General features: G+C 41.7%; 1 protein-coding gene and 1 long non-coding RNA gene across 3 annotated transcripts in view; both read left to right on the forward strand.

Moving 5' to 3' along the window:
* LOC119903998 (protein FAM126B-like) overlaps positions 1–8,153 on the forward strand; it is a 45,859-nt gene extending 37,706 nt beyond the window's left edge. Inside the window, exons 12-13 of one of the 2 annotated variants that reach the window (XM_038720341.1) lie at positions 201–401; positions 3,733–8,153. In XM_038720341.1, the coding sequence (XP_038576269.1) occupies positions 201–401; positions 3,733–4,385 (854 nt within the window). In that variant the 3' untranslated portion in view covers positions 4,386–8,153. The remainder of the gene's footprint in view (positions 1–200; positions 402–3,732) is intronic. The other variant, XM_038720342.1, reaches the window with a different exon arrangement.
* Positions 8,154–9,283: 1,130 nt separating this feature from the next.
* On the forward strand, positions 9,284–19,377 carry LOC119904000. The gene is made up of 3 exons (XR_005444639.1): positions 9,284–9,408; positions 15,318–16,513; positions 19,245–19,377. It is a non-coding gene; the product is annotated as an uncharacterized LOC119904000 (long non-coding RNA).
* The last annotated feature ends 1,706 nt before the right edge of the window (positions 19,378–21,083 follow it).

Consider the following 21,083-nt stretch of genomic DNA (forward strand, 5'->3'; position numbering starts at 1 on the left):
GTTTTACCCAGGAGACGAGCGATTAATGGGGGAGTTCGTTTTTCATATCGTTGCGTTCCTTTTTTTCTATATTTTGTAATCTACAAATGAACTTACAGGCAGCTGTTAGGCCTTGCTGTGCCCATGATGAGGCCCGAAATCGGTAGAGGCTTGCTGCCACTAAAGAAACACGTTTCCCCGTCTGTGTTGTTGACTCCCAGATTGTTTTGACTACTCAACTGATGCAGAGTTGAGCCTCATCGTCAATCCTCCTAGCCTCGCCAAGCACCACCACCGTCGCCACCAGCACCACCATGACACTCCCTGGGACCCCGCGGCCAAAGAGGAAAGAGGAGGGCAGCCTCACAGCCACCAAAGCAGCAGCAGCAGCAGCAGCAACATTCCCCCCATCACATTTGAGGGTAGGGGACAGGGGTGGACACTCATAGGAGAGGGGGTCTCAGGAGGAGGTGCCCCTTCAATCTGTATCTTCCCAACCCTCCCCCTCCTCCTTCTCCCCCCTCCTACTACCCCTCCTCAGCTTGAGAGGGTTGGCTCTGCCGTTCCCGTTTCGGCTGCCTCTTGACTTTCCCAGAGTATACTAACTCATCCAGTCTATAAGACGCTCAGCCAACAACCCCTCATCTACCAGACCACTGCTATTTTTCGTCTCACCCAAGAGTGGAAAAGTCGCCTTTTCTGGGTTTGAAGGAAGTGTGGCTAGTGGCCATTTTGCATGGGCCATGTCATCGTGTCATATCCTCTCTTTTTCCTCCTCATGCCTCCAACGTACTTTAGACTGCTGCCCTTGTCACTCACTGAGCATGTTCAGCGCCCAGCCTGCAACTTGACCTTTTACTGAACTCTCCATGTCCGATAATTGTTTTGTTTTTTTTATAGATTTTTTTAGTTCTGTAGTTTTAACAGGAAAAATATACATCAGTTGTACAAACCTGGCACTGAGCACCCAACATCTTGTGTCTGTAGTGCCCATCATGGTCTTAGACAGCACCACAAGCTTTGGGTTACTCAGGCCAGCACCACCCATCTGCTGCCGCCATCCTGCAATGAAGAGGCCTTCCACATTGTTTTTCAGCCCATTGTATGCTAATTTTGTGCTCTGCCATGTTACACTGCTTTTGCTCAGCTCAGTGAGTGGGAACGAGCACTTCATCTTGCATGCGCACGCTACAGCAGGCTTTGAAAAACGTCTGCTTAAACATTAAACCCTGGAAGACTAACATTTCAAATAACGAGGCCAAGTGAGCGGAATGAATATTATAAAGGTTAAGAAATCCAATACTTTTAACGGCAGAAAGCTATTCCACTGCAAGGACCTATCATACGGCCCATATTGTCTTGTTGTGTGTCCTTTCCCACGTGTGGCTGCTAAATGTGTTCTAAAACATTCAGATTCTTTTGACATGACTGAAGAGCAGCTCATTTCCCAGCCTTACAGTCAGTGTTTGTCCGAGCGCCATACCGTCTTCTTCACTTGATCTTTCATTAAACTCGGTGCAGCTGTGGTAAAAGAATCCTTAAAGTTGTTTCATTAGATAGAAATCTGCCACCAAGTTAAAAGTGAAATCTTTCAAAGAATATTGAAATGTCAGTGTTCAATTAGTGGACATTCAGAAATAATTAACTACTGGAACCCTTTAGTTTGGAGCTGCATTGCAGTGATATTGGAAAAGATTATACCGGTGGTTTTGTATGTTTAAGCCCATTGACTACAAATTGCATTTACTTTGCATCACAACCACTTTCCACCATAAACCATACATACTTGATTGATTTTCTTTTTTCTTGGAAGCCATTGGTTTCCATTCATTTCACGTCACAGTGAAAATAAACGTGCAGATGCAAACCTTGCTTGAGTTAACTACCCTAATAGTGAATATTTCATCGTTTTATTTTAATGTTCTCCTGTTTAAAAAAGGGGCAGTTTTTTTTTAAAACAAACTCAATGTTGGTGGATGCTTGGATCTTTTGACTTGGTTACTTTGGCTGCTGGACATGTTTTTAATACCAGAAATAACAAAGCACACAGTCGATATTCATCTTGTTTTTAACTGAGTAGCCACAATAATAAAGTCTTTTTATCTTTCATACATGAAAGCAGTGAGCCTTGAGTTTTGGGGGAATCCATTCCCTAACCGTGCACTTGCTTGTGTTATGTCACTACCAGATCCAAGTAGCGCTGCTTCCCTTTTTTTTATTACAAAGCTCACATTTTCCTTTTCACATGAAACCTATAAATGGAACATAGCTCATGTATGCAGGGATTTTTGGCAGTGTCCTTGAATGGACCATCAAGGAAGAGTTTTCAAAATGAGCCCAGATCCACAGCTGCCTTAGCACACAATGACATTAAATTTAAAAATTTACTGTCTCAAGCACATTTCAGACTCTGCATACTGATTTTTGTAGCATGTTTAAATGACTGGAAACCAATAGCAAGCATAAATTGCACAAGCAAACATAAGAAAGTTACTGGTAAGAAGCTAAAACATGCAAAAACACCGGCACAATCCTGTAATTGCATCCGTGTTCGTAACGCTTTGAAGAACTTCTAGCTCTTCATTTGGGATTGGGTTGGCTTGGGATGGCTTGCAGGCTGCCCCATTTAGCCTTATGGGCTGTCAGCTCTAACTGGAGTGCTATTGATCTGATGAGGTACACTGACTCGCCTCGGTGCTCTCCACAGATTGGAGACTGGCTGGCCAGCCATGTGACCGCCGGGCCAGTGCTGCAGGAGAATGGAGGGATGGGGCGAGAGAGAGCATGTGTCTTCTTCTCATGTTATGTGCATGTCAGTCCAGACCTTTTCTTCTCGGTTTCTCCATTTCTTTTCTGGCGCTGCCTGTGGTTCCCTGTTGTCCAATTTTGCTTGTCCCAACGATGCATGTCAGAGACAGACAGCTGATCCTCTGTCTTATCTTTAACAGGCTTTACCCTGCATACTGTGTGAACATGCCTTCTTCTTCTAACTCAATTTATCATCTTTTTCCCCTTGCAGCTTTCAAACAACGAGGTCATTGATGGATTTTTAAATGTTTTATTGTTCATATTTCTTCAAGTCAATATTGTGCTTTCAAATTCTACCACATTATCACCAGATAGTAATTGTTAATCATTAATATATATTGAATCTGACATTTTTCGCTAAATAAGCGTCGCTGTCTTATGGGGCAGGTTATTGATATCGCTTTTTTCCTAAACAAACAGCTAGTCAGATTTCAGTCGATCTGAATTGCATCAGATGATCACAGCTCAAGGTCATTGTGTACTATATTGAATTGTACCTCTGTTTGGTGTATAATGAGCAGGCTAATGAAGCAGCACGGTCTGTGTCGCTGCAGGCCTGTTTGAAGGCTACTAAATTAGACTGCATTATTTATGAACACTAAAAATCAACATTTTTATTAGTATTCTGATTATTTAGATTATTAATAACAATCAGCATAATAAGGCCCTTTCACTGGATTTTGGTGATATTGTGTAGATTCAAAATTCAGTTGTAGATTCAGAATTTTGAATCTTTTTAAGAGTAATTTTCATATGAATATTTTGGACGTTGTTTGCCACCGCTGTCTGTTAAAATTAAAAACTGAATGTGCTCCACAGGACTTTTAATAGTTTAAAAGTTTTGTTCGCTCTCAAATTTTGCTTAAATTTGTCAACAATTGATCTTGCTCACTCGTCTGTTTTGTCTATCCTGCTTTCTCCATGGTCATGCGTGTTCATGTTCAGATGCTGATGGTATGAGCGGTGGGGAAGATTCCTTCAACGTCAATGACCCAGACGAGGGTTTCTCCTCCGGGGCGTCTAACAGCAGCCAGCCCAGTGGCACCAAGGCAGGCGGGGGCGGCGTGGGGCCGAGGGGCGGCAGCCTGAGCAGCAGCAGCAGCAGCATCAAGAAAGCCATCACGGCCCGGCTGTCTAGGGACAGGGAGAGGGAGCGGGAGCGAGAGAGGGAGGCGGAAAAACAGGCAGATTTGTCTGCGGATCACCTGGCTGCTGTGAGGAGACATCACCAGAGGCAGCAGTCGCCTCCAGCCAGCATCAACTTGGATGCTATCCAGCTGAGCCCCATAAAGAAGCACCTGAGCTTCCCTGTGGGGCCCACACTGGTGCGGACTGGCAGCACCTCCTCCAGCAAGTCCTTTGACTGCATGAATTTCAACCTGAATGGCGGTGACGACGAGCGAGAGGAGGCGGCAAGGGGCTCTGACAAGGAAGGAGGGCTTCCAGCAGGCGGCTCCCACCACCACTCCACCATTAGCCTGAAGGAGGAGCACCTCATCAGGCCAGAGGACGCCCAGGACCTCCTGTCTCCTGGAGCTCCTCTCACCAAGCAGTCCCGCTCCCCCAGCTTCAACATGCAGATCATATCACAGGTCTAATGTGCAGTGCAGGGATGGTTGAGACACACACACACACACACACACACACACACAAAATATCTGTTCATAACATACATCCTCATGCAGTTTGTCTCTGCAGCTCTATACAACCCTACTATGACAACTTCTGTCTACCTGTCTTGGTGTTGGGGGTGTGTGTGTGTGTGAGTGTGAGTGAGTGTGCAGGAACACATCTTCAGATCTCAAAGAGTTTTCTCCACCCACCCTACCTTAACATCCATTAAACTTAAAATCATGACCTGCAGTCGTTGCTGGTGGCCGAAAAGAGAAGAGTAGTAAAGGATGACTGCCCACTGCTGTAACTACAGTTAAGCGTAGAAGTTTCCAGCATCCTCCCAAGTCTGACCAAGCTGAGCATTCCGCACAGAAACTCTCCTAAAAGAAAAAGGGGGAAACCTTGATGAAAAAAAACACGTAAGGATGCCACGCTAGCTGTAGGGGATATATGACATTTCAGATATTTTTGAGTTCCTGACTGAATCAGTCAAATGAATCAGCAATAACACTTAACAGTCGGTCATGTGGAGGAGAGTGGGAATTATTGCTTTCTCTTCATTCCTTCCCTTTCATTCCCGGGCTCATGTGCAATCGTTCTTGCTGATTATCCTCCTTGTTAATTGCGGTTTTTAATTAGGCATACATTTTGAATTTGAGTTTTTTTAGGGGGGGGGGGGGTTTTTTGTTGTTACAATCCAAAGAAGGAAAGGTTCGGTTTTTTGTCTTCAATGATTTTGCAGAAATCAGTCAGAACCAAGTGATTATCTAGTTTTAAGCCCATTACCTTTATTTTATTCTGTAATTATAATATTCTGATTTCATCTGTAAAATCAAGATTTTAAGATTGTTGTAAAAAGCAAACTGGAATGTGGTTAGGGTTTGTCTTGCCCCCCAAGCTTTTAAATGGACAAATCTGAAGAAATAACTACTGTGCAGCTAGCGGAAGAACTGCATTAAAAACGTTGCAAACGGTGTAGGTTTTGGGTCTGAAGCTAAAGGCAATGCCTGTATTTTATATGGATTGTTATTATTATGGTTCAAACCTTTCAAGGGGTCCTTCCATCTGAACGCACTTGTTGGTGTTTGAGTCTGTGTTGAGGTTGTGGCTTGTGCATGCCGTCATTTCTGAGTCGGTGAATTACTGCCCCCTGGAGGCTCGTACTAGTCACTGCACATCAGCGTTCACCATGACGATTGTCTCCTGTTTTGTGCTCTGATTGGATGTTCATGAAACATTTTGTTCTACCTCATTGTGTGTTCACCTGCCACCTCCCAATCAGACGCAGGATTTAACGACCCTCCCCTCCCCCCTGTTAGGTTTGAAACTGGAGCACTTGACCAGTTGGGGGATTAAATAGTGTGGACCAAAAGGGTTTCACACTGCAACTGTAATGAACGCGGTGTGTGTGTTCATGTGAGGAGTTGTGACTGAAAATCTCAGTCTTGCTTTTCAGTTCAATCATGCCATGTACAAACCCTAGCTGCAAAACAAGAACATGACTGTCTTCAGGTTTTTGTATTTTCTGTCATATCAAACAACCCCATTGGGATTAACCTGATTTATTTTAATCCTCCAGAAATGTCCTGCTCATCTTTTTATGTAACGATTTTTGAAGTGCAATTTTTTTTTTTTATCTGTATGTGCATGGAGTTGGATCTTCTCTGCTGTTAAATGCCTGCATCCGCTCACAGTGCTAGCTAGCCTTCTGTACTGCTCCCTGCCCAGGCTGAGTGATTTGAACATGGCGTGCTCGTCTGCATGTTTAGTGCCCTGCAAAGCACTGCTGTTTCAGATGCGTGAAACAGCCAGCGAGCCAAACCCAAGTCTCGTCCTTGTCTTTGCCAGATGTGCCAATACACATCCTCTCCTTAAGGAAGTTATTTTTTGCTTGGGTGTCTTAAGTTAAAATGCCTACTTTTTTCTGTTTACTGGTCTTATATTAAAGTTAAGGGACAAAAAAGGGATGTTTGGACGTATAGCTCAACGTGCCCTTAGATGCAGCTTCACCTTTTTTGCCATGAATTTTCTTTTCACTCTCTACGCGTGTGCATGACACACTGCACTCTCACAATCATTACTACGCTTTGCTGTTCACACGTACAAGCAGTATATTAAGCGTCGGTGTACTGTAGATGTCAGCTGTTGTATTGCATTTTCCACGTCTTGCTCACGTGCTTGTTTAAAACGAGGATGAATGATTAATGTATATAAGTCAGTTCAGTCTGCAGTGAAAAAAAATCCCACACCTCTTACTCCCGCTGTGCCGGAAACCGTCACAGCCGCTGCTCTTGGTCCTGAGTGAGGCCTGTGTGCGCTTTAGCCTTAAACATTTCAGGCCAAAAAGCCTCAATTGGCGGCTTTTTGCCCTCATCTGTTCCTCCTCCTCCTGCTGGAAAGCGGGAGGAGGAGGAGTGCAGCTACAGTTCACACTCTCACCTGGTCTGTCTGCTGTCATCCCTGTGCTGTGTGGCTCACAACGAGCCGTGTACCCATTTGCTGTATTTTGCTGTGAGTTGAGTGGCACCTTTTTTTTGCTGTTTTAAAACTGGTGATGTGTTCATGTCATTAATATGAGTGCCCCTGACCAAGGTTGCCAGCAGCCATGTTGGTACTGTATGTTGACTTAGGATAGACAAATATCCCTCGGTGTCTGGTGTTATTTGCATGTGATCAGGGCAGGAAATGAACACCAGCTGTGGTGAATGTTGATTAAACTTGACTGGCTAGAAATTTTGAGTGCCATATTAAAAGAAGAAGCATAAGCTCAAAAATCCACATTTAAAAGGTCCACTTAAAAAACAAACAAAAAAATTAGGTGGTTAAATTTGTACTTGGTCAGCCGCTGCTGGTGGACAAAGTTCATTTCCTGTCCTGCATGTGATAACTGTGGGCTTTGTTTTCATACAGTTCAATGCACTTTAATCCATCCACCTCTCTCAAGATAGTTCTTGAAATGATATATATAGATGTGCAAATGTGTATACACTCAATGCAGGGTTTTAGTCTCTTTAAAGTAGTACTTCTATGTGATGTCACATCCAACACAATGCTATTTTTGTTTTAAGGGTACAGCTATTTATTTTTTTCTTTTCAAAACCAAAAAATAAATGTTACGGGGGTCTGGAAGGTCTCAGGAGTTTATCAAGAAGTGACATTTTATTAAAAATGGCAGCACCAAAATTTCTGTTCTTGAAGTCAGAATTGATTCTATGCAACATTTTTTCCCCTCTTTTTGTTTTTGGTGTACCGGCTTTCATTGGTCCTTGTCAGGTGGGATGAGGCAGATGCATTTAAGCTGATTTTTAAGGTGCAAGTCCTCAACAGTGTCCCCATTCAGCTTCTGTTTATACACCCGGTTGTGGTGCTACGGAGCGAAGGACCTCTCTTCATGTGGGTGAAATAAGAGGACCATCCATTTGTCATCACACTGCCCTCGCAGAGAGAAAGCCACACCTGGAGACTTTCGGTGCATGTCCAGACCTTCTGTCAGTATGCTGCTCTGTGGCGCAAAGACGTCAGTTGGTGTATAAAACAGATTATCGGTGGTGAATCTACTCTAGATGCTTCGAGGGAAGCTGCTGGACGATGTGATAACACTGTACTATTGATGTTGTATAAATGGAGAGAAAGACTTATTTTAAATCTTGTAAATAAAACATGTACAAAGGTGAAAAAAAGGATGAATACAAAAGAGAGAAATTAAACTGTATATTGTTGAATAAATATTGTGTCGTAAAGGAAACAAGAAACTGTCTGCTTTGTATGTGGAAATGGTTCAATGCGATCCTGCCCATAATCACTCCTCACCATGGATGCGCTCTCAGATAAGATAAATAAGCTCACTTAACCAATAACCAGTTTGGTTCCAAGCTATAATTTTACGATGTGACTAATCAATGGTGGAACATTTGTTTTTTAAAAGATTAAAAAGGCAGAGACGCTCATTTCTAATTTACAAGTTGATGACCGAATAGCAGCTGACAAGTTACTTAAGACTTCCTAATATTAGCAATTCTTGTAATAATATTGGCATGTGATAATAGAATAAGTGAGAATAAGAATTATGATGTTACCACAGAATTCATATTTGATAAGTTAAATTGATATCTTGTGGTTAGGCTTCTATTATCTAAGTTATTTTTATTTGAATTTGAATTTGAACTCAAGACATTCAGTTATTACTGTACTGAGCTGTGATCAGTGGTGGTGTGCTGACATCTAGTGGTGGAAATGCAAAATAACATACTATAATATTCAGAAGGTAAATCATTTGAACCTGAAAATTACATATCACTTCAATTATTGTTCTCCCGTATTTGTCTCTGCTGTGATATTACTACTTTATTCGCAATCTGCTTTAAATGGTCTTCTAAATGTTTGCTTCTTCCAGGGGAAAAAAGTTATTTATTTGAATAATGTCATCATTACAGCGACTGAGAACTGAATTTTTTTTCCATTGCTTCAGCGCATTCGTATTTTGCCACACATTAATTGGAGCTCAAGCTGAACTTCAAACATCCTATTAACACACGTCACACCTCTGAACCCCACAGCAGGCGGGGGGCCCTACACCCTTCCTTCACCTAACATATGCTCCAGCTTTTACAGCGTGGAGTTAAAGCTGGGGTAGGCAACGTTGGAGACGCAGAGATTTGAAAGCATAAAACTGGGAAAAATAAAAACGCCGCCACCCCCTCCCTCCAAATCCATTCCCACAAAACACATTTTCATGCCCCGGCCACCTGTTTCCACCTTCCCTCATTAGCCTGGTGTGCAGTACACACAAACTGACCTGAATTTAGTGTTTACTCACTAGTTTACTTGAACTATGCACACGCTTTACTGCAAACACGGTCACTTGACTCACCTCTCTCTCCCCCTTTATGTAGCCTATCTGCTCTGCTTATTCTCCCCATAAGCATTATGTTTTATAAAGTCACCGAAAAGACAGAAATCTTGGATTTTTCCACCTGCGATTCGTTTTTAGGAGCAGGTGCACCACATGTAAGTGCTTGTTATCGACGTGGCATATCACAAGCATATCGGAATGAAACCAACCTGGTACCTATCATATTGCCCTGGTGTGCACTGTGTAGACTACAGTATATAAAAAGATTCACTGTTGCTAACTGGTCTGTGCTTATAAAATATCCACCTTGCCCGCGTCTTACAACAGATAACCTGTCTCTGTGTTTCTCTGCAAAATGCTAATAAGTCTCAAGTAAAGTCTATGGGGCCAGACACCCCGACTAAAGAGTACTAAATTGCCTGTGCATTCTAAAATATTGCACAAGTAATTGTAGTAGCATACTTGTTATGGGTGATTAACTAAGAATTTAATTATTGCGTAGATGACAACAGGTGCAAACACAATGGAGGTGGCAGTAGCCTATTTAAATGAGGGGTTTGCGTGTTTTAATGGTTTCCGCCCTGGAGAGTTGGGAGGGAAGGCAGCCACTGCATAAAAACCTTGGTTTGTTTTATTCATTTACATTAATTCATTTAGCTGACGCTTTTATCCAAACAACTTACAATTGCTAATTATGTCAGAGGTCACACGCCTCTGGAGCAACTAGGGGTTAGATTGGTAGATGTGTTACAGTGGGGGATTGAACCCAGATCTCTCACACCAAAGGCAGCATCTTATCCACTGCGCCATCACCACCCTTATTCAGTGCGTCCTAAGTTTGTGGAAATCGAGCCTTTTCACCATAGGCTTGTGAAGAGGCGAATACATTATATAGCAACATAAAAAGTATTAAACCCCCTTAACCCTAATGCTTGGTAAAATGGTGAAAGAGAAATCCGTCTGGAACACATGATTCTCACTCTCTCTACTAACCAATGAGAGGCTGAAGGGATGATCTTGGTTTTAACCCCTATTACCACAGAAAATACTGATCTACACAGATAAAGAGCATGTGATGAAACAAACAAGAAGAACGCAACGGCTCAGTTTCCTTCTTTGTATTATGCAAAAAAAATCACATAACATTTAGACAACAAATATGAAAATAAAAGTAATGTAGTTAATAGTCTTCGGTAAACTGAGCGCACTCTTTTTAGTTTTGTTCTTTTAGCAGGCCTGCATTAGTTTGTTGGCGCGCTTCATGTTGGAGCTCAGAGTGAAGAAAGCAAGAATACATCCTTTTTCAAGCGGCGAAGGGTTGAGTAAGCCTTTAACATCAGTAATAGTCTTTCCTTCATGCCTCAGAAAGGACAACAGCTTGGCTTCAAAATCTTCACCATCTGCAAGAGCATGTAACCCTTTCAAGAGGGTCCAACTGCAGACCTCCACTGTTAGGCCACCTCCACTGTCAGCCCGGTCAGGACAGGAAATACATGCAAAAACTATAAAATAAAATTTGACAGGATACACGTTAAAAAATTATAAAGTTTAATCACGTAAACATAGGGGGAGGGTTTTTGTCGCTGATTTATATTTAATTATTTAGTCAACATTCTAACGGGAAAATAGCAGGCTAATTCCTTAAATATAGCATATTGATTTGAGCCTTTTCTACTTAGCACTTGATGGGCATGTCGCGAAGTATCCACTTTTTAAAAATGAATGGAGACAATAGCCTACTGTAATAACACTGTTACTTTATTCACTGTACACACACAGATTACAGTTAGAAAAGGAGTTGGCAGCAGTGACTGATTTGCATTATCCAAAACATTTTTTTAAAGTCTGAATGCATGGGCATGTTACATCAAAATATCTACCACTATCAATATTTGTACATCTCAATCATGCAAATTAGGATATGCCAACAGTGGCTGTGGTGAGGAGTAGTATCTTTCTGTGGATAACTGTTTAAATAACCGTGTATGTTAAACATCTCACTGCTCCAAAACAGCTGATTCAAACTATCAACTCGTTATGAATCCTGAAGCTGCTTCAATCAGCTGTGTTGAAGCAGGGAGAGAGTAAATCATGCAGGACAGGGGGTAACTTTCTTCAGGAAAGGGTTGGGAAACACTGTCGTAGTACATGTAGCATGGCTAACTTAGCTATGAATTTTAATAAATGTATGAGAATTAATACCCAATTATGAATTTTAATATTCAAAAATATATTAATCCATAAAATGCTCTCATTTAAAAAGGGCACCACCGGAGTTGTTATTATCCTAGAGTCTTAATAATTATACAATTATTACTAGTGATCAGTTAGTTAATAATCGCTAAATTATCTTAAATCAATCAGTCAGTCTCATATCTAAAGGGTCAATTCTCTTGGCAGGGACGTGGAGATAGTCAACACAAACAGTTCTTGATTACAGTGAATTTATTAACTAACTAATGCGATATAAAAGGGTGGTTAAATACAGGGAAAATAAACAATGATCGATGAACGATCCTGGCTTTTTCTGCTAGGGATTCTCCGGGGTTCTCTGTGTCTGAAGAAAACCTCAAGGGTTGGCCGTCCTTCTTCTGGCAATTCGGCTGTTTTCAGGTTTCCTTCGTTGCCGCTGGCGAGACCACGTGGCTTGGTCTGACCTCGGTGAAGTTGGCTCAATGAAAAAGCTTAAAAGGGAACTTAGTCTTTCCTGAATTAGACCAGTGTAACTTAACGGACTGATAACTTTAACAAAACAGAAGAAAGAAAGAAAATAAAACAAACTGAGGGGCAGATCGATGTCGCAGCACTTCGCGCGTGTAGCTTCAAGCGAACAAAGGCCTCGTTGCGCTGGTCAAACTCTTAGGGCTTAGCCTGGAGAGGCACGCCGGACGCGTGCCGAAGCGTCCAGAGAGCAGAGCGGAAGACCAGGGCATGAGGAGAGGGGAGGAGCCGAGAGCGAGAGAGAACGACGTTGTGTGTCGCTCTTTTGTTGCCTGGGGCATTGTTCCCCCAGGGGGCGGTCCTTTGTTCCCGAGGGAGCGTTTCCGGTTTCCCGAGGGACTGCATTTCTAAACTTTTAATGTCTAAAAGAAAAGAAAGTCTATTTGCAAGTATTATAATCAAATATTTTCCACAATCAACCCTCAGTGGTCAAACTGTTGTATTGTTCTAAGTTAAGCATTTGGTAACAGGAAACAATTGTCCCATTATTGGTCATGACATTTATACATTAACGGCATTTCCGACAATGGTATGTAATACTTATTTCGTCCACTTGGGGGAGCTCAGGTTACATGAGGAAAGCTTAGATTTAACCCAAACAATCTTTCCTTAGGAAATGGGGAATTCAGCCTTAAATTCAAGCTGGATAATTAATAGAGTATAGTATGACATTTCTTTATCATTATTTCTAAAGGAATTGTGTGGGAAAGTATTGTGAACAAGCATTGGTTACACATTAAATGAAGGAGTGTACTTAATCTTGCTGAAAATAAAAAACACTGCAAAAGTAACTTATTTAGATTCTTTTCAGCACTACTAACAGATAGCAGTTAATGCATTGGGTCTTTGGATACTGCAGTCTTTGTTTATTTAAAGTTCGGCTGCCCTGGATTATGTCACACTTAGGCGTAAAAGGGGGTATATCCCTTCGATGGGGTAATGAAACACAGAGCAAGGTCAGTTACCACGGTTACATGTGTGTGGGGGGGCAGTTTTGATAGGCTGTTCAGGCAAATGCTGATCGCTGGTTAGTGTCCCTTTTGTCAGTTTAACAGTCAGGCACCGTGTTATCAGCTTCATAGACTCAAAGGTGCCAGTTTTATGATAAGGCTGCTCAGGAATAGCAACTTTTCCACCCCCCTTCTGTTGGGGTCTCTTTAGCAGTCTGTTGAAGTTGATCTTTAACCCCCCTGATCCTCTCTGGGAGAGGAAAAGAGGAATTTGGAGTAGCTCCAAATTTATTTAATATAAAATGCACAAATCCACACCGTTGTCCCACTACATACATAAACTTCAATTCAACTAAGATCAATTCATACAGCCAGCAGAGTCTTTGCACACTGTTTAACGTTAAGTGTGAAAAGCTACACCGATCAGTCTAAACAATACAGATTGTTATTTTATCTTCTTTTGGACAAATAACTAACCTGAGCGTCGTCAACATGTTAAGACAAATGCAAACCTATGCCCTTGCAAAATGCTTTACAAAAAACAAACACAGTAGCTTCATACAGTCTATGAGTAACGTTAGCTTATGTTATCCAAAGGGAAAAAAAGCTACAGGTGTTGTGCCAAGGTAGTTAACCCCGATAGAAAGTGTTTCCCTTGCAGCGGACCTTCGACGTCATGAAAGGGAATGAAAAATATAATGTGGATTATTTAATCTATTGTTTTAGCATTGATTTATCAACAAGGTTTTTGCAGAGGAAGCTAGCACACGGCTTATATAACATTAAATGCTTTTATAGGCTAATGTTACGTTTTATCAAACTTCGTATGATTCAGTGCACTGAATTGAGAATGTCTACACAAGACGAGCCATTAGTTTCACTCGTAAAGCAAACATTTATTTCGCGATAGTCACTTTGTCATCCATGTTACTGTTTAGAAGCTAGATTCAGACAGGCTGTCACCATTTTCAAGTAAGCTGCTCCTACATACGTCATTGATGCTGTAAAAGGCTGACTCGAGGTGTACATTAAACTGAATGCAGAATTGTAGATAATATTTTGTTCTTGTAATCCATGTGGATAGCCTTTGGATCTTGATGGAAATTGTTCTGAATCCCCCTCCTTAAAGAGGTAAATTATTACCATCACAATTTATAATAATGCATTGCATTTAAAAAGCACTTTTCATCAATAACAGTAGCCTACTGGTCCTACCAGACTGCACATGCAGTCTGCAAAAATATGTATCCCCTAACACACAGATAATGGCCTACTATCAAGTATTTAATTTTATGTACACTTCACATCATGACTGATAACAGGTGGGGATATGGAGAGGTTTCTCAGCAGTAGTTATAGTGGGATATAAATAATTTCAGTCTATATATTCAACCTGCCATAAAACGTATCCCGCTCCATAATGTACAGATGATCAAGGTCTATCAGAAAGTATTGTTTTATGTAGGTTATAGCCTACATATGATCATATTTAATAACAGTGGTGAATATCAAGGTACATGTGACTTTTATTTTACAACACATGGGCTCTAAATAGCCTATTTAAAATCTGAATATGATAAAATCATTTGAATAAAAAACATCGATATCACAATCAACTTAAATGAAGGCCATGCAAGTGCAGCTGATTATACTGTCTCTACCCTCATTTCAAAACTGTTCGACAAGAAACACATGAAAACCTTGTGCGTGCAATAACAGAGCTTTGGACGATAGCTACATTTTGTGAATTTTGGGGTGGGTGAAATAGGGTGAAGCATCTCCCTATTAAGAGAGATGCTGTGCGTCTTGCATTTATGCAAGGGGCACATCAGCATAACTATTTAAATCTCCCGACACGCTAACTAGGTCAGTCCGGATCTAATGTTAATTATCCATCTAGTCTATCTAAAAATGTTTAGGAGCTAAAAGTTGAATTCTGTTTCCTTAGCAATGTCTGTCCTGTCATGTTTATAACTACAGTTTGGTTTGGTTTGCTGCATAAATGTCCCGCAGTATTTACTGTTACAATGCTGCAAGCATGGAAACACTGAAAATGACTGACAACAGCCTCTCTAATCATGAAAATAAACCATTAAAGAAAACTCTCATACATCAACACTATAAAGAATTTACCTGGAAAGTTAAAAAAGACCGGTAGAGATGGGATAAATCTCAGAAAATATTTAATTAGTTGAGTTGGGGGCGGGTGGATGATTTGTGCATAAGTGATTATTCAGATAGTTAGATCCATTTCGCGTACCACACTGATCGCTATAGCTCCTATATTCATTACAAAACAGCTGCTGACGTCAAATTATTAGGCTCTAATATCAACCACAGCATCCTCTGAATTCAGCACTAACCTGCTGTTTTTTTTTGTTGTTGTAATATAGTAACTCCGTTCAGTGTACGACACCCTTCCATCACCAACAAACCTCCACAGATGGGGAATGAGGGAGGACCCGTTGAACAATGGCGCACATATTGGCAGGATGCAAAACAGCTCTTAGCCAAGGAAGATACAGGTGGCGCCATGACAAGGTTCTCACTGGCAGAACTGGCGGACATCCTGGAGCGGGAGAGGCAGAAAAAGCGCCAGACCAGTACAAGGCCGACGACATTCATTCAGTTCGTCAGAGAGGGGGAGAAACCACCAGCCCCCAAGAAAAAAAAGAGCCTCTTGCAAGCAGCACAATCCTGGGAGATGAGGGTGGACCTGGGAAGGAAATTAGTCTTCTCCCGGGTTGTGCAAACATCGCTGAGGCCGGATGCGGTCCTATGGTCTGAGGAGGCAAGGAAGATAATCTTGATTGAACTGACGGTCCCGTGTGAGGACGGGTGCGAAGAGGCCTATGAGCGGAAAGCCACCAAGTATCAGGACCTCGTTCAGCAGTGTAGGGCCAAAGGGTGGCAGACCTGGGGTTTCCCGGCGCAGTCTGTGTGGAAGACACTCACGGCTCTGGGTTTAGCAGGAAGGGAGAGGAAGGCAGCTGTTCGTAGGTTGGGTTGGCTGCAGAAAGAGCGTCTTGCTGGCTCTCGAGTAGGAGGGAGGAGTTGAGCTGGGGGCCAGAGGGAGGTGGGCAGTGACTAGCCACCACTGCTGACCGCCAACTGGAGGGTGTTCAGGGTCGAAACACCCCGTGAAAGTTGGACGCCACCTGATGACATCTTCTCCTGGCTGAAAGCTACAGTCATGCACTATAGTCAGTGACTGAGTTAGATAGCATCAGTAAAGATGTATCCAATAGTAACAATGGTGCCCATTATGTAGTCTGCACATGTAATTTGCACACTGTGTTCCCCCCTGTCTTTAGGGGTGCTACAGTACCCTCCGCACCCACCTTTTTGCACGCTTGCCCACGGGTAAAATTTGCAAGCTAATTAACATGTTGCTAGGTTTGATTTCAGAGGAGGAGAGAAAGTTTATCGGCTCATTTGATTTGTCGGTTAACTCAAACACTGTAGAAGAATGGATCCTAATGATTATGAGCAGATAGTTAAATATAAACTGAAAGGCGAATATCCAGCTCTTTTACCGAAAGAGACAAATTCCTTCTTCGAAGAAAAGCTGCTCTCTACAAAACTGAAGGTAAGATAAGCACCGTTTATAACCATTTTCTACATGTCATCAATGAATCCACAAATTATTAAAAATTATATATATATATATATATATATATATAGACACAGATGAAACTCGAAAAATTAGCATATTGTGCAAAAGTTCATTTATTTCAGTAATTCAACTTAAAAGGTTATACTAATATATAGACTCATTACATGCAAAGTGAGATATTTCAAGCCTTTATTTGATATAATTTCGATGATTATTGCGTACAGCTTATGAAAACCCCAAATTCAAAAATTTGAAAATTACATGAAATCAATAAAAAAAATAAAAAAGGATTTTAAATACAGAAATGTCAGCCCTCTGAAAAGTATAATCATGCATATGTACTCAGTACTTGGTTTGGGCCCCTTTTGCATGAATTACTGCAGCAATGCGGCGTGGCATGGAGTCGATCAGTCTGTGGCACTGCTCAGGTGTTATGAGAGCCCAGGTTGCTCTGATAGTGGCCTTCAGCTCTTCTGCATTGTTGGGTCTGGCGTATCGCATCTTCCTCTTCACAATACCCCATAGATTTTCTATAGGGTTAAGGTCAGGCGAGTTTGCTGGCCAATTAAGAACAGGGATACCATGGTCCTTAAACCAGGTACTGGTAGCTTTGGCACTGTGTGCAGGTGCCAAGTCCTGTTGGAAAATGAAATCTGCATCTCCATAAAGTTGGTCAGCAGCAGGAAGAATGAAGTGCTCTAAAACTTCCTGGTAGACGGCTGCGTTGACCTTGGGCCTCAGAAAACACAGTGGACCAACACCAGCAGATGACATGGCACCCCAAACCATCACTGACTGTGGAAACTTTACACAGGACTTCAAGCAACGTAGATTCTGTGCCTCTCCTCTCTTCCTCCAAAGGAAATGCAAAATTTACTTTCATCAGAGAACATAACTTTGGACCACTCAGCAGCAGTCCAGTCCTTTTTGTCTTTAGCCCAGGCGAGACGCTTCTGACGCTGTGTCTTGTTCAAGAGTGGCTTGACACAAGGAATGCGACAGCTGAAATCCATGTCTTGCATATGTCTGTGCGTGGTGGTTCTTGAAGCACTGACTCCAGCTGCAGTACGCTCTTTGTGAATCTCCCCCACATTTTTGAATGGGTTTTGTTTCACAATTCTCTCCAGGGTGCGGTTATCCCTATTGCTTGTACACTTTTTTTTTTTTACCACATCTTACAAACATACATTATACAAGTTTCACTTTTTGAATGGAATTACTGAAATAAATCAACTTTTTGATGATATTCTAATTATATGACCAGCACCTGTAAAGCTTCATAGTATTTTTGACATGGTTTGTGGTGGGGATACATTTTATGGCAGGTTGAATATATAGACTGAAATTATTGGTTTCCCCACTGTAACTACTGCTGAGAAACCTCTCCATATCCCCCCATTATTAGTCATGATGTGAAGTGTATGAAATTAAATACTTGATAGTAGGCCATTATCTGTGTGTTAGGGGATACATATTTTTGCAGACTGCATGTGCAGTCTGGTAGGACCAGTAGGCTACTGTTATTGATGAAAAGTGCTTTTTAAATGCAATGCATTATTATAAATTGTGATGGTAATAATTTACCTCTTTAAGGAGGGGGATTCAGAACAATTTCCATCAAGATCCAAAGGCTATCCACATGGATTACAAGAACAAAATATTATCTACAATTCTGCATTCAGTTTAATGTACACCTCGAGTCAGCCTTTTACAGCATCAATGACGTATGTAGGAGCAGCTTACTTGAAAATGGTGACAGCCTGTCTGAATCTAGCTTCTAAACAGTAACATGGATGACAAAGTGACTATCGCGAAATAAATGTTTGCTTTACGAGTGAAACTAATTGCTCGTCTTGTGTAGACATTCTCAATTCAGTGCACTGAATCATACGAAGTTTGGTAAAACGTAACGTCAGCCTATAAAAGTGTTTAATGTTGTGTGCTAGCTTCCTCTGCAAAAACCTCGTTGATACATTAATGCTAAACCCGATAGATTAAATAATCCACGTTATATTTTTAACATATACCAAGAGCAATGCATTCAGACTTTACTCAATGTTTTGGATAATGCTATCCAGTCAGCTAACGTTACCGCTGTCGCGATGTGTAGAGTGACAGTGGAGGTCTGCAGTTGGACCCCTCTCAACCATAGGCTTGTGATGAGGCAAGTACATTATACAGCAACATATAAAGAATTAACCCCCCTTAACTCTAATGCTTGGTAAAATGGTTAAAGAGAAATCCCATTGTCTAATTAACCTGTCTAGGAACACTATGATTGTCACTCTCTCTACTAACTAAGGAGAGGCTGAAGGGATGATCTTGGTTTTAACCCCTATTGAATATTACCACAGAAAATACTGATCTACACAGATAAAGAGCATGTGATGAAACAAACATGAAGAACGCAACAGCTCAGTTTCCTTCTTTGTATTATGCAAAAAAAAAAAAAAAAAAAAATCACATAACATTTAGACATCAAATATGAAAATAAAAAGGGAAACAATCTGAAAAGACCCGGGTAATATAGTTAATAGTCTTCGGTAAACTGAGCGCACTCTTTTGTTCTTCACAGGCCTGCATTAGTTTGTTGGCGCGCTTAATGTTGGAGCTCATAGAGTGAAGAAAGCAAGAATACATCCTTGCATGGAGTAGAAAACACAGATCCTACCACGTCTGTAACTCTCTCTCTCTCTCTCGTCAGGGCGACTTCATCTGCAGCAGCACAGCAAGGTTTAAGCTGCTTCGTCCGTCCATCCCCGACAGCAAAACAATCCCCAGTGAAGGAAAACACCATCTCCAATCATCCAGCAGGTGAACGACCTGTCTGCTGTCGCTCCAACGACAGTGTCACAATACCGCGACGGCACGAGCTAACTTAGCCAGAGAAGCCATTTGGTCTAAGCTCTTCACAGTAAAAATACAAACACCTCCGGTGGTAGTTCACAGTCCCACAGACACAAACTTCTACGCAGAGAGCGCGGTGTCTAATAAACACATTACAGCCCAACTTTAAGCGTTAAGTGCACAAAAACATTGTGCTGGCTGCCGACTAGCCCTTGTACTCCTGTTCTCTTCTCTGCATTACCCATAGTTCAACATGTATGCGGTCCAATGCAGTGAGGAATGCACAGACCTGTATATTGGGGAGACTAAACAACCACTACACAAACGCATGGCTCAACACAGAAGGGCCAACTCCTCAGGTCAAGACTCTGCAGTCTACTTACATCTGAAGGACAGAGGACACTCGTTTGAGGACCACCAGGTGCACATTTTAGACAGAGAAGATGGATGGTTTGAAAGAGGTGTCAAGGAAGCCATCTACACCAGGGTCGAGAAGCCGTCATTGAACAGAGGAGGGGGTCTACGCCACCACTTATCCCCCACTTACAATGCTGTCCTTTCATCACTTCCCATGAAACTCAACAAACGTAACCTATTGGCCTCAGGTGAAGATACCAACGATGGTCGTTCAGTCTTGGCCACCGATAGTCCTAACGACTGTCGTTACAGCAACCAGGAACACTAACAAACCAGCAGTATGGACAGTCCTGGCAAACGACCCCACTGAGGTTAAATAGCTGAGTTTCCCTACCAGTCAGTCAGAACTGAAGAAGTCCTTTGGATGAGGGACGAAACGTCTTCCAGTATCTTCAACCAAGTCCAGTTGCCCTTGACTTTAACCTTCGTTGGATAACTATGACCTGGATGACTGAGAATCTTCATAGACGACTTAAAGAAGAAGAAAAAAAAGTGGTGGCGCTCCTAATTCGCGTGTGTGAACTGGAGACTTACTCAGGAAGGTGGAAGTTGAAGGTCTACGGAGTGGCCGAAAACGTGAAGGAAAAGATTACAGCTTTTCTGGAGTATTCTGCCAGATGACAAGCTGACACCCGCGATCGACGTCGCCCATCGCATTGGGAAGCTAACACCAGCCAGCTCTCGGCCGAGAGCAATCAACATCAGGTTCTCCCAGAGATCCTACAGAGATGCTCTATGGAAAGCAGCAAAAATCCACCCCATCATGCGTGTTTCCGTCAGTATAGTTTCTTTAAACGCCAGGGGGTTAAGAAATATAACTAAACGTAAAGCTTTATTTTTATTTGTTAAACAATTGAACACAGATTTTTGTTTTGTCAGGAATTTCACTCAAACTCAAATGAAGAGAATTTTTGGAGATCTCAGTGGTGGAACGATTTATGGTTTTCTCACTGCTCAGAAAGATCAGCTGGTGTCTTAACGTTGAAGCACAAATATAATGGTGACATTTTACACACAGATACAGATCCAAAAGGGTATTTTATCTGCCAAGTTTGTTTTAATAATTTTCAACATCTATGGGTACAATTCTAATTTAGAAAACGTCCAATTATTAACATAGAAAATAGACTAAAGCATTGGCTAACAAAATTTCCAAACTCTCACATTTTACTTGGAGGAGACTTTAATGCTACTTTAAATTCGGAGATTGACAGATGGCCACCTACAAGTGATAACAATAGAAATGCATATTTTAAGCTTTTTATGGACAGGTATGATT

This window comes from Micropterus salmoides, unplaced genomic scaffold (genome assembly GCF_014851395.1).
Source record: "Micropterus salmoides isolate LMB-PRFRI ecotype aquatic unplaced genomic scaffold, ASM1485139v1 Ms_hic_scaffold_15, whole genome shotgun sequence".
Classification (NCBI taxonomy): Eukaryota; Metazoa; Chordata; class Actinopteri; order Centrarchiformes; family Centrarchidae; genus Micropterus; species Micropterus salmoides.